General features: G+C 45.5%; 1 protein-coding gene across 1 annotated transcript in view; it reads right to left on the bottom strand.

Annotated features, from left to right (window-relative positions):
- SLC6A18 (solute carrier family 6 member 18) overlaps positions 1-17,515 on the bottom strand; it is a 1,027,837-nt gene that overhangs the window by 823,827 nt on the left and 186,495 nt on the right. The window contains exon 2 of the mRNA XM_073676926.1: positions 15,470-15,610. Coding sequence (XP_073533027.1) covers positions 15,470-15,610 — 141 coding nt within the window. The remainder of the gene's footprint in view (positions 1-15,469; positions 15,611-17,515) is intronic.

The following is a 17,515-nucleotide window of genomic DNA, read 5'->3' as shown; positions in this document are numbered from 1 at the left end:
AGACCAGTGGAAATCTGTGCTTTGGTCTCATGAGTCCAAATTTGAGATCTTTGGTTCCAACCACCGTGTCTTTGTGCGACGCAGAAAAGGTGAACGGATGGACTCTACATGCCTGATTCCCACCGTGAAGCATGGAGGAGGAGGTGTGATGGTGTGGGGGTGCTTTGCTGGTGACACTGTTGGGGATTTATTCAAAATTGAAGGCATACTGAACCAGCATGGCTACCACAGCATCTTGCAGCGGCATGCTATTCCATTTGGTTTGTGTTTAGTTGGACCATCATTTATTTTTCAACATGACAATGACCCCAAACACACCTCCAGGCTGTGTAAGGGCTATTTGACCAAGAAGGAGAGTGATGGGGTGCTACGCCAGGTGACCTGGCCTCCACAGTCACCATACCTGAACCCAATCGAGATGGTTTGGGGTAAGCTGGACCGCAAAGTGAAGGCAAAAGGGCCAACAAGTGCTAAGCATCTCTGGGAACTCCTTCAAGATTGTTGGAAGACCATTTCCGGTGACTACCTCTTGAAGCACATCAAGAGAATGCTAAGAGTGTGCAAAGCAGTCATCAAAGCAAAAGGTGGCTACTTTGAAGAACCTAGAATATAAGACATATTTTCAGTTGTTTCACACTTTTTTGTTAAGTATATAATTCCACATGTGTTAATTCATAGTTTTGATGCCTTCAGTGTGAATGTACAATTTTCATAGTCATGAAAATACAGAAAAATCTTTAAATGAGAAGGTGTGTCCAAACTTTTGGTCTGTCCTGTATGTATTTGGGAAAATCTGAGAAAATATTATTTGCATAATAATTTGGAACACAGTGTATTTCATGAATTTCATGAAATAATAAAAAAAAAATTGACGTGGGGCTTCGCCCTATTTTTGTGTCCAGCCAGGTACAGCAGGCAGGAACGGGCTGCCCCCAGCCACCAACTGCCTATTTGTACCTGGCCGGACACAGCAATATAGGGAAGCCCTTTTTTCATTATTATTTCATGAATTTCATGAAATAATTAAAAAAAAAATATGTGGGGCTTCACCCTATTTTTGTGTCCAGGCAGGTACAACTAGGCAGCTGGGGGCTGGAATCTGCAGCGCAGGGAGGCCCAAGCTTTCTGGCCCCCCCCCCGCTGCAAATTGCAGTCCGCAGCCACCGCAGAAAATGGCGCGTTCATAGAAGTGCCATCTTCTGGCGCTGTACCCAACTCATCCAGGGCCCTGGTGAGGTGGCTCACTGGGTAATAAAGGGGTTAGGGCCAGCTTGGTATTATCAGCTGGCCCTAAGCCCGAAATTCATGGGGTCACGCCAATATTAGACATGACCGCCATGAATTTCTAGTAAAGTATTTAAAAAAAACACAACACCCAGAATAAAGTCCTTTAATTGAAATAAACACACAATTTTTTAATGTTCTAAATTAAACCATACTTACCATCACGCCCATTCCAGCTGAAGCCAATGTCTTCTGCAATAAAAGTAAAATAATAAAGCAACTTCATCCTTACCTTTCCATGGTTCCCAGGACAGCTTCAGCTCTGCTACATTCACATGACAGGCTGGATCGCAGTCGAAAGCTGCCATCCAGCTTTCCATGCCGCAGACACTGAGAAGCGCAGGCATGCTTGCGCTCCTCAGTGTCTGGCTGTGACGGTATCCAGATGAACCGAGTTCATGTCCAATGAACTCAGCTCACCTCATGCACGTCACTGACAGCGTGGGAGAATTCTCCTGAGCTCAGCGCTTGAGCAGGAGAATTCTCCCACGCTGGGATGGCATTGAGATGACAGGCTGGATCGCAACTGAGCGCTGCCATTAAGCTTTTCATCCTTCAGAGACACTGCAGAGCGCAAGCATGCCTGCGCTCTGCAGTGTCTATGAAGGTTGACAAGCTGGATGGCAGCGTTCAGCTGCGATCCAGGCTGTCATCTCAATGCCATCCCAGTGTGGGAGAATTCTCCTGCGCTCAGCGTTTGAGCAGGAGAATTCTCCCACGCTGGGATGGCATTCTGATGACAGGCTGGATCGCAGCTGAGCACTGCCATCCAGCTTGTCATCCTTCAGAGACACTGCAGAGCGCAATCCACACTAAAAAAGCAGCCATAGAGTGCCCAGGAACCTTCCCACAGAATTTTCTTAGCCAGGGCTGCTTCTAGGCAGGGTTGGATGGGCCCACCAGAGAACTGGAGACTACTCCTATGGGCCCTGGCTTCTCCATCAGAAACGTTTATACTCGATCCCCAGCTGCCACTATTTCTCCCGGTGTTGCCCCCGCTTTCCACAAGCACGGGTCTCTGAATATTACTGATGGTAGTTTTCTATGAGAATCTGCTTGCCTCCTACCAGCCTGGAATATGCCAAGTAAACTATGGTACGATGCCTTGGCATTAGAACTGCCCCCAGTACCAATAGCGAAACCATCCCCAATTTCCTTCTCAGGTATTTTATTATTTTATTTGGTAGACTGAGTGGCAGCCCAAATATATTTGTTTCTTACAAAGGAGCTGAAGGTAGATTGGCAGTAGATGCAAGTTTCTCCAGCCTGTTAGATATCAGAGGGTGAACGGCAGCACAGTGGATTAGTGGTTAGCACTGAAGCCTTGCAGTGCTGGGATCCTGGGTTCAAATCCTAGCAAGGACATCTGCAAGGATTTTGTATGTACTCCCCATATTTGCATGGGTTTCCCCCTCTATAAAAATGCAGCCATAGAGTATCCGGGAACCTTCCCACACACTTTTCTTAGCCAGGGCTGCTTCTCAGCAGGGTGAGCCCTGGCTTCTTCATCAGGAGAGTTCATGATAGAGCAAACTTTGCAGCTGCTATTGGGCTCTTGAGTGAGGGCTCAGAATCAAATCCTCTGATGGGCCCAATGTTTTTCAGTTTGACACTGCTTCTCAGGGAGAGTTATATTTTACCACAGCCATATTCTTTAGCTCTGTGAAAGGACTGGCATAGAGGGAAACCGTATCAAAGAAACTGGCTCACATGAGGACCGCCCCAGGAAAGGAAGACCAAGAGTCACCTCTGCTTCTGAGGATAAGTTTATCCGAGTTACCAGCCTCAGAAATCGCAGGTTAACAGCAGCTCAGATTAGAGACCAGGTCAATGCCACACAGAGTTCTAGCAGCAGACACATCTCTACAACAACTGTTAAGAGGAGACTTTGTGCAACAGGCCTTCATGGTAAAATAGCTGCTAGGAAACCACTGCTAAGGACAGGCAACAAGCAGAAGAGACTTGTTTTGGCTAAAGAACACAAGGAATGGACATTAGACCAGTGGAAATCTGTGCTTTGGTCTGAAGAGTCCAAATTTGAGATGTTCGGATCCAACCACCGTGTCTTTGTGCGATGCAGAAAAGGTGAACAAATGGACTCTACATGCCTGGTTCCCACCGTGAAGCATGGAGGAGGAGGTGTGATGGTGTGGGGTGCTTTGCTGGTGACACTGTTGGGGATTTATTCAAAATTGAAGGCATACTGAACCAGCATGGCTACCACAGCAACTTGCAGCGGCATGCTATTCCATCCGGTTTGCGTTTAGTTGGACCATCATTTATTTTTCAACATGACAATGACCCCAAACACACCTCCAGGCTGTGTAAGGGCTATTTGACCAAGAAGGAGAGTGATGGGGAGCTACGCCAGATGACCTGGCCTCCACAGTCACCAGACCTGAACCCAATCGAGATGGTTTGGGGTGAGCTGGACCACAGAGTGAAGGCAAAAGGGCCAACAAGTGCTAAGCATCTCTGGGAACTCCTTCAAGATTGTTGGAAGACCATTTCCGGTGACTACCTCTTGAAGCTCATCAAGAGAATGCCAAGAGTGTGCAAAGCAGTCATCAAAGCAAAAGGTGGCTACTTTGAAGAACCTAGAATATAAGACATATATTCAGTTGTTTCACACTTTTTTGTTAAGTATATAATTCCACATGTGTTAATTCATATTTTGGTGCCTTCAGCGTGAATGTACAATTTTCATAGTCATGAAAAAACAGAAAAATCTTTAAATGAAAAGGTGTGTCCAAACTTTTGGTCTGTACTGTATACATATATGTTGTGGAATACCTATACTAACAGGACGTTCAATGGACCCTCTTGTGCTGTATCATGCACTGCAGTCTGCCACATATCCTGCCTGCCTGCCCAACTCCTGCTATCATCACTGAATATATGCAGCTGGATTAGTCCTCAGAAGGACTCGTAGTTCATATGGATATAGATATATGTTGTGTAATATCTCTAATACCTATACTAACTATAAACAAGCAAATCTTTCCCTGACACAGCAGCAGCTGTGACGAGCATGGCTCTGCCCTGTTTTATATACACCTGATGATGCTGTGCGGCCAGCCAATCACTGTAATGTCACAACCAACATGGCTACAGCATTACAGTGCATGGCAGGCAATCCCTGCATGTTCATTGGCTCTCTAAAGAGCGCCAAACATGCAGGGAGGGGACCCGAGCAATACGGAAATACTCGACGTGCACCGAGCTTGACGAGCACAGTGATGTTCGGGCGAGTACCGAGCAGTGGCGAGCACGTTCGCTCATCACTAGTGTTTATATACTGTATATATGATCTTATATTATTCTTTTGGCAAAATTACCAAAAACTGTGTTATTTTGCAGTGATGATGCAGCATTAAATCTGAACCTTTGAGGGCTGGTAAGGTTTTTTATTTTTGCTTTAGAGCTTTCGTTGTTTTCCGCTCCTTTTTACAAGAGCTATAGATTTTTTCTTTTTTTCTTTCACATAGCTGCTTGAGGGTTTGTTTTTCACAGAATGAGTTGTAGTTTTGAATGACAACATTCATTTTATCATATAATGTACAGAAAAATGGGATGAAATTGTGAAAAAAAAACAACATCAATTTTTTATTGAATTTTTTTTTCTTTATAGTGTTTATTGTATGGAAGTTTAGATTGTTTTTCATTTCAATTCTTGTTGATGTGGAGATCGAAAAATATAAATTCCAGTGTTTTTTTCCTTTTCATGCTGTTATATGCTCCCCCATCCTGTTATGTGCCCCCTCCATTCTGCTATGTGGTGCCCCCATCATGTTTTGTGCTCCCCCATCCTTTTATGTGCTACCCCACCCTGCTCCCCCATCCTGTTTTGTGCTCTCCCATCCTGTTATGTACTGCCCCAACCTGCTCCCCCATCCTGTTTTGTGCTCCAGCATCCTGTTATGACCTGCCCCATACTGCTCCCCCATCCTGTTATATGCTCCCCCATCCCATCCTATGCACCCATCCTGTTATGTGCTCCCCCATCCTGTGCCCCCATCCTGTTATGTGCTCTCCCATCCTGTTATGTGCGCCCCCATCCTGTTATGTGCTCCCCCATCCTCCATCAATTAAATAAAAAAACACTCCTACTTACCTTTCCCCTGCATCGCGTCGCCTGTGTTATTTTACTAAAATGGTGCCGGAATCAGTGCCTGCATAGCCCGATATCCAGCACCATTTTAGTGAAGACACATTTGCAGAGTGTATTCAGCAAAATGGCATTGGAGTACGCGAGTGCGCATACCGCGCTGTACGGTGCCTTTTTGTTAAATGCACACTGCAAAAGTGTCTTCACTAAAATGGCACGGGATAGCGCACTATTCGCATGCGCCCATTCCGATGCCATACCCCGCCTTCGACCCAAACAGAGGCACCGCAGTAACACACCTCCCTGTCAGGTATGTGCTTATGGTGCCGAAGATTGTGGTATGCGTTCAGAGCCTACGCATACCGCGATATTCCTCTTACCTGTCACCTCTAAAGGCTGGATGCGTTCCTCTGTCTGGGGCCAGACTGTGCAGGCGCATCGCATCTGCGCAGTCTATAGAGGCTTCGGACAGATGGACACATACCTGATTATATTATAGACTAGCTATTGAGCCCGTTCTACGCTCGGGTGGTGAGCAATTTTATTAGTATATGGTCTCCCATCCTGGTATTTTTGCTGCCAAAATCCTGTTATTTGTGCTGCCAAAATCCTGGTATTTGTGGTGCCAAAATCCTGGTATTTGTGCTGCCCCATCCTGATATTTGTGCTGCCCCCCATCCTGTTATGTGCTGCCCTCATCTCTATCTTGTTATGCATGGCACACCTCATCCCTATCCTGGTATGCATGGCATCCCTCACCCCCAATACTGTTATGCATGTCACCCCTCACCCCCAATCCTGGTGTGCATGTCACCCCTCACCCTCAATTCTGGTGTGCATGGCACCCCTCACCCCAATCCTGGTATGCATGGCAGCCCTCACCACTAATCCTGGTATGCATGGCAGCACTCACCCCCAATCCTGTATGCATGGCACCCCTCACCCCCAATCCTGGTATGCATGGCACCCCTCACCACTAATCCTGGTATGCATGGCAGCACTCAACCCCAATCCTGTATGCATGGCACCCCTCATCCCCAATCCTGGTATGCATGGCACCCCTCATCCCCAATCCTGGCATGCTTGACACCCCTTATCCTGGTATGCTTGGCTCCCTCATCCCCAATCCTGGTATGCATGGCCCCCTCAGCCTTATCCTGGTATGCATGGCTCCCTCATCCCCAATCCTGGTATGCATGGGCCCCTCACTCCCATCCTGGTATGCATGGCACTCCTCATCCCTATCCTGGTATGCATGGTACCCCATCCCTCATCCCTATCCTGGTATGTATGGTACCCCTCATTCTGGTATGCATGGTAACCCTCATCCCTATCCTGGTATGCATGGCACCCCATCCCTCATCCTGGTATGCATGGTACCCCTCATCCCTATCCCGGTATACATGGTAACCCTCATCCCTATCCTGGTATGCAGGGCCCCTCATCCCTATCCTGGTATGCATAGCACCTCTCATCCCTATCCTGGTATGCATGGCATCCCTTATCCCCAATCCTGGTATGCATGGCACCCCTCATCCCCAATCCTGGTATGCATGGCACCCCTCATCCCCAATCTTGGTATGCATGGCACCACTCGTCCCCAATCCTGGTATACATGGCACCCCTCATCCCCAATCCTGGAATGCATGGCACCCCCCATCCCCAATCCTGATATGCATGGCACCCCCCATCCCCAATCTCGGTATGCATGGCACCCCCCATCCCCAATCCTGGTATGCATGGCACCCCTCATTTCAAATCTGGTATACATGGCACCCCTCATCCCAATCCTGGTATGCATGGCACCCCATCTCTCATCCTGGTATGCATGGCCCCCTCATCCGAAATTTGATATACATGGCACCCCTCATCCCAATTCTGGTATGTATGGCACCCCCATCCCCCAATCCTGGTATGTATGGTACCTAATCCCTCATCCTGATATGCATGGCTTTCTCATCCCCAATCCTGGTATGTATGGCCTCCTCATCCCTATCCTGGTATGCATGGCACTCCTCATCCCCCAATCCTGGTATGCATGGCACTCCTCATCCCTATCCTGGTATATATGGTACCCCTCATCCTGGTATGCATGGCACCCCATCCCTCATCCTGGTATGCATGGTACCCCACTTCCCTATTCTGGTATGTATGGTACCCTGCATCCTGGTATACATGGCATCCCTCATCCCAATTCTGGTGTGTATGGCCTCCTCATCCCTCAATCCTGGTATGCATGGCACTCCATCTCTCATCCTGGTATGCATGGTACCCTATCCCTCATCCCTCATCGTGGTATGCATGGCACCCCATCTCTCATCCTGGTATGCATGGTACCCCACATCCCTATTCTAGTATGTATGGTAGAACTCATCCTGGTATACATGGCACCCCTCATCCCAATTCTGGTATGTATAGCATCAATCATCCCCCAATCCTGGTTTGTATGGCATCCAATTCCTCATCCTGGTATGTATGGCTCCCTCATCCAAAATCCTGGTATGCATGGCACTTAATCCATCATCCTGGTATGCATGGCTCCCTCATCCCCCAATCCTGGTATGCATGGCACCCAATCCCTCATCCTGGTATGCATGGCTCCCTCATCCCCAATCCTGATATGTATGGCCCCCTCATCCCTATCCTGGTATGCATGACACCACATATTCCTATTCTGGTATGCATGTTACCCCTCATCCCTATTCTGGTATGGATGGTACCCCATCCCTCATCCTTGTATGCATGGTACCCCACATTAATATCCTGGTATGCATGGTACCCCTCATAACTATTCTGGTATGCATGGTACTCCTCATCCCCAATGCTGGTTATGCATGGCACCCCTCATCCCCAATGATGGTATGCATGGTACCCCTCATCCCCCAATCCCGGTATGTATGGCCCCCTCCCCCCCAATCCTGGTACGCATGGTCCCCTCACCCCAATCCTGGTATGCATGGTCCCCTCACCCCCAATCCTAGTACGCATGGTCCCCTCACCCCCAATCCTGGTATACATGGCACCCCTCATCCCCCAATCCTGGTATGCATGGTAGCCCTCATCCCCAATCCTTGATCCTGGAATGCATGGCACCCCCATCCCCAATCTTGGTATGCATGACACCCCTCATCCCCCAATTCTGGTATGTATGGCCCCCTCACCCCCAATCCTGGTATGCATGGTCCCCTCATCCCCAATCCTTGTATGTATGGCATCCAATTCCTCATCCTGGTATGCATGGCTCCCTCATTCCCAATCCTGGTATGTATGGCACCCAATCCCTCATCTTGGTATGCATGGCTCCCTCATCCCCCAATCCTGGTATGCATGGCACCCAATCCCTCATCCTGGTATGCATGGCTCCCTCATCCCCAATCCTGGTATGTATGACCCCCTCATCCCTATCCTGGTATGCATGGCACTACATATTCCTATTCTGGTATACATGGTACCCCTCATCCCTATTCTGGTATGCATGGTACCCCATCCCTCATCCTGGTATGCATGGTACCCCGCATTCCTATCCTGGTATGAATGGTACCCCTCATCTCTATTCTGATATGCATGGTACCCCTCATCCCCAATGCTGGTATGCATGGCACCCCTCATCCCCAATGCTGGTATGCATGACACCCCTCATCCCCCAATCCCAGTATGTATGGCCCCCTCACCTCCCAATTCTGGTATGCATGGTCCTCTCATCCCCAATCCTGGTATTCATGGCCCCCCTCATCCCCCAATCCTGGTATGCATGGCACCCCTCACCCCCCCAATCCTGGTATGCATGGTACCCCTCACCCTCAATCCTGGTTTGCATTGTCCCCTCACCCCCAATCCTGGCATGCATGGTAACCCTCATCCCCCAATCCTGGTATGCTTGGTACCCCTCATCCCCCAATCCTGGTATGCATGGTACCCCTCATCCCATTATACTGGTATGCATAGTACCCCAAATCCCCCAATCCTAGTATGCATGGTACCCTCACCCCCAATCCTGGTATGCATGGTACCCCTCACCCCCAATCCTGGTATGCATTTTACCCCTCATCCCCCAATCCTGGTATGCATGGTACCCCTCATCCCCCAATCCTGGTATGCATGGCACCCCTCATCACCAATCCTCGTATGCATGGTACCGCTCATCCCCCAATCCTGGTATGCATGGAACCCCTCACCCCCCAATCCTGGTATGCATGGTACCTCTCACCCCTCAATCGTGGTATGTATGGTACCCCTCATCCCCAATCCTGGTATGTGTGACACCCCTCATCCCCCAATCCTGGTATGTATGGTCCCCTCACCCTACAATCCTGGTATGCATGGTACCTCTCATCCCCCCAATCTTGGTATGTGTGGCCCCCTCACCTCCCAATCCTGGTATGTATGGCACCCCTCATCCCTTTCACGCTGCACACATACAAAAAAAAAACACTTATACTCACCTTTCTTCCCTGTGCTCCAGCGCTGCTGTGTCCTGTTCTGCCAGAGGCCGAGGGAGGAGTGCGGCGCCGGAGTACGCGCGTGCCCATACTGCGCTGTCCGGCGCCATTTTGCTGAAGACACACTGCAAATGTGTCTTCAGTAAAATGGCGCCGTATAGTGCTATGCGCATGCGCCGATTCCGACACCTTCACTCTGCCCCCGGTTTCCGGCCAGAACAGAGGCGCCACGGCAACGCTCCTCCTGGTCAGATAAGTATGTAAGTATGGCACCGGAGATCGCGGTATGCGTTCAGTGTCCACGCATACCGCGATCTCCAGCGCCATAAACACTCCTCTTACCTGTAATGGCTCCATGCGTTCTTCTGTCTGGAGCCAGACTTTGCAGGCGTGTCGGGCTTGCGCAGTCTATAGAGGCTTCAGACAGAGGGACGCTTGTAGCGTTATATTATAGATTATATCATAGATTTCACTTTTATGAATACAGGGATAATAGATATGTTTAATGTGCTGCTGTGCTTCACAGGGGTACCAAGATGGTATCCATGGGGAACTTCACCATGGTTCCCAGCTGCCATGGTAACCCATTAGCACCCATGCACTGGTGATTGCTATATTTTAATGCTGCTGTCAGTGATTGACAGTGGCATCTTAATAGTTAAACATCAGCAATCGGATATAGCTCTGCTTTCTGCTTTTACAGGCACATGTTGGCTGTATAACGTAGCCAATAATTGCCTTATGTGGAGGGGGCTCAGCTTCTGAGCCTCCTCCACACATGTTGACCTTGGCAGGGACAAACAGGTATATCCATATGCACCAAGGGATTAAAATTGACTGTCAACTTATTTTGTATTCATAATGAGTGTGTTTTTTGCAGGTGGGAAAAGGATGTTTCCAAGAGTCTGCGTCTGAGGGTGTGTACCTCTTCTGCTGTATGACATTGATCAATCAAAATTCATAAGCAAGCAGGAATATGCAAGGGAAAAAAGAACGCAGCCCCACAATAGTTTAGAGTATGTTTCTCAGTGTGTGAAACATAGTCTGCCCTCCTCAGTGATCTCACTGCAGAGCTGTATGTGATTACAAAGTGCAAGGAGTAGAGAAAATATGAATGTGATTACTAAGACTTCTTCATCTTTTAAAGTGGCAGCTAGTGTAGAAGAAGAGGATACAGCTGAGTTGAGCTTTGTCTTATTACAAACATTTTTATCAGCTCTCCTCTCAGAGGCTGCTGTGAGAAAGCTGAAGAAGTGTTAATAATCGCACTTATCCCTACTCTACTTCCAGCTTTGTAATCACACACAGCTCTGCAGTGAGATCATTGAGGAGAGCAGACTATCTGTTATAACATGTCTCACACTAAGAAACCTGCTTTAGACTATATGCACACGAAGCGTATTTGATGTGTTTTCACGGCGTTTTTTCCTCTGCAGAAACGCTGGGAAACGCTTGTTAACAGGTCTGCCAGCTATAGCAATGGTAATCCTGATGTGCTGTGCACATGATGCAGAAATTTCCTTTCAGGATTTCCATTTCAGTAAAAACCGCAGCATGTCCATTGTGCGGATGTTTCCGCCGCAAATTTGTGCCCATTGACTTGAATTGAACCGCAGCAAAATAGTGGGTATAATATCTATACCTGCTGATTTCCTGCGTTTAAATTAAAGCCAATGGGGGTGAATTTGCAGTGGAAACGCACTGCAGGTGGTACCTGGGTAGGGAGAGGAGGACTACTACAGTGCGGTGTGGCTGGGGGGAGCAGTAGTTCTCCTCAGCCAAGCCAGCTACCAAGCGGTTAAAAAAAGAATAAAAAAGTAAGAATAAAAAAAAACAAACACTATACTCACCTGTCCGGTGCCCCCCGATGTCCTCCTGGTCCCCGGCGATGTTCTCCTCTCGGCGGCCAGTGTTACACTGCAGGGAGCGCTCTTGCTCCCAGCAGTGTACAGTGCTGCCAGGACCTGTGGTCACGTGAGCGATCACCTGATCTCTGACGTGCCCTCACCATGGGAACATTCTCAAGAATGCTCACATGATGGTAAGCTCTTAGGGGCTGATCAGCTGATCTTCAGCTGATCAACCCCAGTGACCTCACTTCTGCACAGCAATGTACACTGACAGGAGTGATTTTACACTCCTTGTCAGTGTACATTGCTGTCTTCTACAGCAGTGACATCAGTGATTGCTGATGTCACTGCTGTAGAAGTGACACGGATTGTTGTGGGATAATCGTTGGTAGTAATCGTGGACTATGTCATGATGGTTGACAGGTGAGGGATATGGTTGTTTGTTTCTTTACAGGTTTTTTTTCAGAAATTTTTTTAGAGCCGTGTGTTTTTTATTTCATTAAAATACTTTATTCTGGCCGTATCTTTTATTTAAAAAGCGGCGACCACTTTACTATGCGGTTAGTAATGAGGGCATCTTATAGCCCACGCCATGTTTTTTTTTAATTTAGGCTCTGTGCCCACGATCCAGACGTAGCAGCGCTTTGGACGCATATTTTTTGCTGCGTCCAAAATGTTGCATTCTATGGAATGCTGGTAAATTTGCATGTGTTCACTGAACCATGCATATTTACTACATTCAATAAATTCTAGTGGTCAAATTTCTGTTGCGGACACTAGCGACTCCGCAAGAGAATTTGACATGCTGCAGTCCTGAAAGACGCGCATGTCAGTGTCCACAGGTGATTCGCAGCCTCTGATGCACGCATAGTGGACATGGGATTTCTAGAGATCCCATCCACTATGCTGTATCTTCTGGATGCTGCGCGTTTGACGCTGTATAAACACGCAGCATCAAACCTGCAGCGGCTGCTGATCCTGGCCACGTACCCAAACTCACCCGCAGCATGTCAATTTCATTTTCTGAAGTGGACACGCTAGTCTCTGCTGCAGATTTTGACCGATTGAAGTGTTATTATATGCGTTGGATTCACATGTACCGACAACAAAAGTGCGGCATTAGAACACCGCATTTTGTACACAACAAAAATAGCGCTGCTTGTTGCTGTTCGTGGGGATGTAGTGGCTAACGAAACAGCTCTGAGCTGTTAATTATAGCCAGGGACCATGTTTGCAAATGGCACCTTCCCAGGCTAAAAATAACAGCTCACAGCTTCCGCATAATTACGTGAATAGAAATGCTAATGACTATTGGATGAATGGGACTGGCTGACACCTAGCTCTTTTGTTTGGTGATAACAAGGACCTTTTCATGAGCAAACCAAACCTAATTAAACTAAAGTAAAGAGTTAAAAAAACACACAGACATAGAGCAAACACTTTATTTGAAATACAGTAGACACATTTAATCATTTAAATTATATACTCACCCCAGTTCTGTCGGTAATCCAAGGGTTTAAGCAATGTCCCACCAAATAACTTTATTTAGCTCCAAAAAGCATTCCTTGATGTACAAAAACGCTTCAAGAACCCTTCAAAAACCGCATCATAAAACGCATAAAAATGCGACAAAAACAAGGCAAAACTGCGCGTTTTTTCCACAGTGTTTTTCCTGCCAAGGGGATGCAGAAACACTCAGGAAATTTCTGTTTCAAATCCTGATCATGCGCACATAGCCTTAAGCTATTGTGGGAGTGCGTTCTTCCTTCCTCTGCTTGTATTTTTTCAAAACAGGTGAAAACCTAGAATTACTGCACACAATAGTTTGCAGGGCTTACAGGAGGTCAAAATTAATATCTACTGCAGTGTAGGTAACAAAATTGACAGATCTTATTAGAATTAGCAGGAACTGTTCATTTATCATGTGCTACAACATTACCATGATGCAATCAATACAGAACTTATTAAGAACAGACACTCAAAGACTGAGTAATGTTATACAACACCTGGCAAAAATTATGGAATCACTGGGCTTGGAGGATGTTCTTTCAGTTAATGTTAAAATGATTTAATGTTGTTGATAAAAAGCAGATCACAGACATGGCACAAAACTAAAGTCATTTCAAATGGCAACTTTAGGGCTTTAAGAAACACTAAAAGAAGTCAAGATAAAAAATGTGGTACTCAGTAAGGGTAATTTTTTTCAGACCAAGCAGAATTAAAAAATTATGGAATCACTCAATTCTGAGGAAAAAAATATGGAATCATGAAAACCAAACACACAAAAGAACACTCCAATACATCACTAGTATTTTGTTGCACCACCTCTGGCTTTAATAACAGCTTGCAGTCTCTGAGGCATGGACTTAATGAGTGACAAACAGTACTCTTCATCCATCTGGCTCCAACTTTCTCTAATTGCTGTTGCCAGATCAGCTTTGCAGGTTGGAGTCCTGTCATGAACCATTTTCTTCAACTTTCACCAACGATTTTCAATTGAATTGAGATCCCGACTATTTACAGGCAATGACATTGACCTTATGTGTCTTCTTTCAAGCAATGTTTTCACAGTTTTTGCTCTATGGCAGGATGCATTATCATCTTGAAAAATGATGTCATCATCCCCAAACATCCTTTCAATTGATGGGATAAGAAAACTGTCCATAATATCAATGTAAACTTGGGCATTTATTGAAGATGTAATGACAGCCATCTCCCCAGTGCCTTTACCTGACATACAGCCCCATATCATCAATGACTGTGGAAATTGGCATGTTCTCTTCATGCAGTCATCTTTATAAATCTCATTGGAATGGCACCAAACAAAAGTTCCAGCATCATCGCCTTGCACAATGCAGATTCACGATTCATCACTGAATATGACTTTCATCCAGTCATCCATAGTTCATGATTGCTTTTCCTTAGCGCATTGTAACCTTGTTTTTTTCTGTTTAGGTGTTAATGAAGGCTTATGTTTAGCTTTTCTGCATGTAAATCCCATTTCCTTTAGGCGGCTTCTAACAGTTCGGTCATAGACATTGACTCCAGTTTCCTCCCATTCGTTCCTCATTTGTTTTGTTGTGCATTTCCTGTTTTGGAGACATATTGCTTTAAGTTTCCGGTCTTAACACTTTGATGTCTTCCTTGGTCTACCAGTATGTTTGCCCTTAACAACCTTCCCATGTTGTTTGTATTTCGTCCAGATTTTAGACACAGCTGACTGTGAACAACCAACATCTTTTGCAACATTGCGTGATGATTTACCTTCTGTTAAGAGTTTGATAATCCTCTCCTATGTTTCAATTGACATCTCTCGTGTTGGAGCCATGATTCATGCATGTCAGTCCACTTGGTGCAACAGCTCTCTAACGTGTGATCACTCCTTTTTAGATGCAGACTAACGAGCAGATCTAATTTGATGCAGGTGTTAGTTTTGGAAATGAAAATTTACAGGGTGATTCCATATTTTTTTCCTCAGAATTGAGTGATTCCATAATTTTTTCCCTCTGCTTGGTCTTAAAAGAATTACCCTTACTGAGTACCACATTTTTAATCTTGATTTCTTTTAGTGTTTCTTAAAGCCCTAATGTTGCCATTTGAAATGACTTTAGTTTTGTGCCATGTCTGTGATCTGCTTTTTTACAACAACATTAAACAACTGAATGAACATCCCCCGAGCCCAGTGATTCCACAATTTTTGCCAGGGGTTGTATATAACTACAAGGGAAACGGTGGGAAATACATAACTGTACCAAAGATAAAATATAATGACATATATAAATACGTACCAACTCCTCCAAAATACGGTGAAATTGTATTCCAGACTCCTATGCTTCCTCTCCTTAAGCGTTGTCCAATTGCAAGTTCTAAATGAAATAGTGGAATGCCTACCAAGATGAGAGATATTCCATATGGAATTAAAAATGCACCTAGGAATAAAGGCATTCTCGTTAGATTATATAAAATATAAGTCTAAATAGTTATTGGGTAGTCCAAAATAAACACATTTTCTTCTGCAGCCTAAGTTTAAAATAGCAGCCTAAAGCGGTACAGTACATTGCATGTCCATTTTGTACCACTAAACCGTGGATGTCACAATGCATATAAACTTAACATGAGCAAGTGTGAGTGTGATAGTAAAATTAAACTTTTAATGCTTCAATCTTAAAATGTCTACAGACACAATGCAGACAAAAGATAACAACGTTGAAAAATCCACACAAGAAATTATCAACATTATTGTATGTATTGTACACAAACTGTGCTCATAGATAGAACTAATCTAACCATACATGAAAAGGTACAGAACAAGCAGGAAAGACCTGGCAGGTATTAATTAGAGATGAGCGTTGTTCGACTCGAACTGTTCGCCAATCTCAAATTCGAGCTGTTTTGGGCAGTGTTCGAGCCGTTCGGCGAACACGAACGATTTGAGAAAAATTCGGCTGTTCGAGGTTATGTTCGATAACTGTTCGTGCACCAAAATCATAACTGGATTTTTTCTCAGTAATGATGAAAATTAATGTTAATACGCAGATTGAGTGTACAGCGGGTGGGGGGAGGGGCAGGGGATGGATCTCTGCAGGAATAATGAAGATCTCCATTTTTTTTTCTCTTTCCCGCATTTACAGTGGGGAGGTGCAATCTGTCAGCCTATCAGCAGCGCACACATGGAGCGAATTGCTTTTTTTCACACAAGCAAGGGCATGTGTCATTGGCAGTGTATGTCACATGTCCTTGCCCTATAAGACCAAGCCATTTTCCCTGTCGCCACCATTTTCTCACTGCTGCAGCTGCGTGTTAGACGGCACCGCTGTTGCTGTGTGCGCTATACCTTGTTAATTTCAAGCCAATTTTCGCACAAATCTACAGATAGCTTGGGAGTAGGGAACAGTTGTGATTGCAGTTCTTTTAAGGACTAGGTTACAGCATTTACTACGACTTTTATCAGGCAGGTCTGTGCTCTTAAATAGATAGATTGTGGGAGTAAAGACTAATTGTAATTGCAGTCCTTTTCAGGACTAGGTTACATCAGTTCCTATCAGTTTTTGCCAGGCAGGTCTGTGCCAGTGCTGTGCAAGTTTTTTTCACAGCATTTGGCAGAATCTAGCAAAGCTAATCCTTTTTGGCCTATTGCAGAGTGTGTTAGTCAGTGGAGTAGCCTATCTGTGTTGCAAGATATACCACCTGTGTATAGAATACCAATTTTTTTACTGCACCTAGTGAAGTAAAATCTTTTGGGCATAGCATCATTCTATTAGTCCATCTATACTGACCTCAATCAGGTTGCAAATTGAATATATATTTTTTCTGCATCTAGCTCTGAAAAAATATTTGGCCTTCTAGCAGTGTGTGGGACTTTCTCTATTAGTCCATCTATACTGACCTCCATCAGGCTGCAAATTAAAAATAATTTTTATCTGCATCTACCTCTGAAAAAATATTTGGGCTTCTAGCTGTGTGTGGGACTTGTTCTATTAGTCCATCTATACTGACCTCCATCAGGTTGCAAACTGAATATAATTTTTTTCTGCATCTAGCTCTGAAAAAATATTTGGCCTTCTAGCAGTGTGTAGGACTTTCTCTATTAGTCCATCTATACTGACCTCCATCAGGTTGCAAATTAAAAATAATTTATATCTGCATCTAGATCTGAAAAAATATTTGGCCTTCTAGCAGTGTGTGGGACTTTCTCTATTAGTCCATCTATACTGACCTCCATCAGGTTGCAAATTAAAAATAATTTTTTGTCTGCATCTAGCTCTGAAAAAATATTTGGCCTTCTAGCAGTGTGTGGGACTTTCTCTATTAGTCCATCTATACTGACCTCCATC

The sequence above is a fragment of the Phyllobates terribilis genome, unplaced genomic scaffold (assembly GCF_046119375.1).
Source record: "Phyllobates terribilis strain yellow unplaced genomic scaffold, ASM4611937v1 Scaffold_4__5_contigs__length_816908805, whole genome shotgun sequence".
Taxonomy (NCBI): domain Eukaryota; kingdom Metazoa; phylum Chordata; class Amphibia; order Anura; family Dendrobatidae; genus Phyllobates; species Phyllobates terribilis.
Note: the sequence above shows the minus strand (reverse complement) of the source record. Positions and strands in the feature narration are given on the sequence as shown.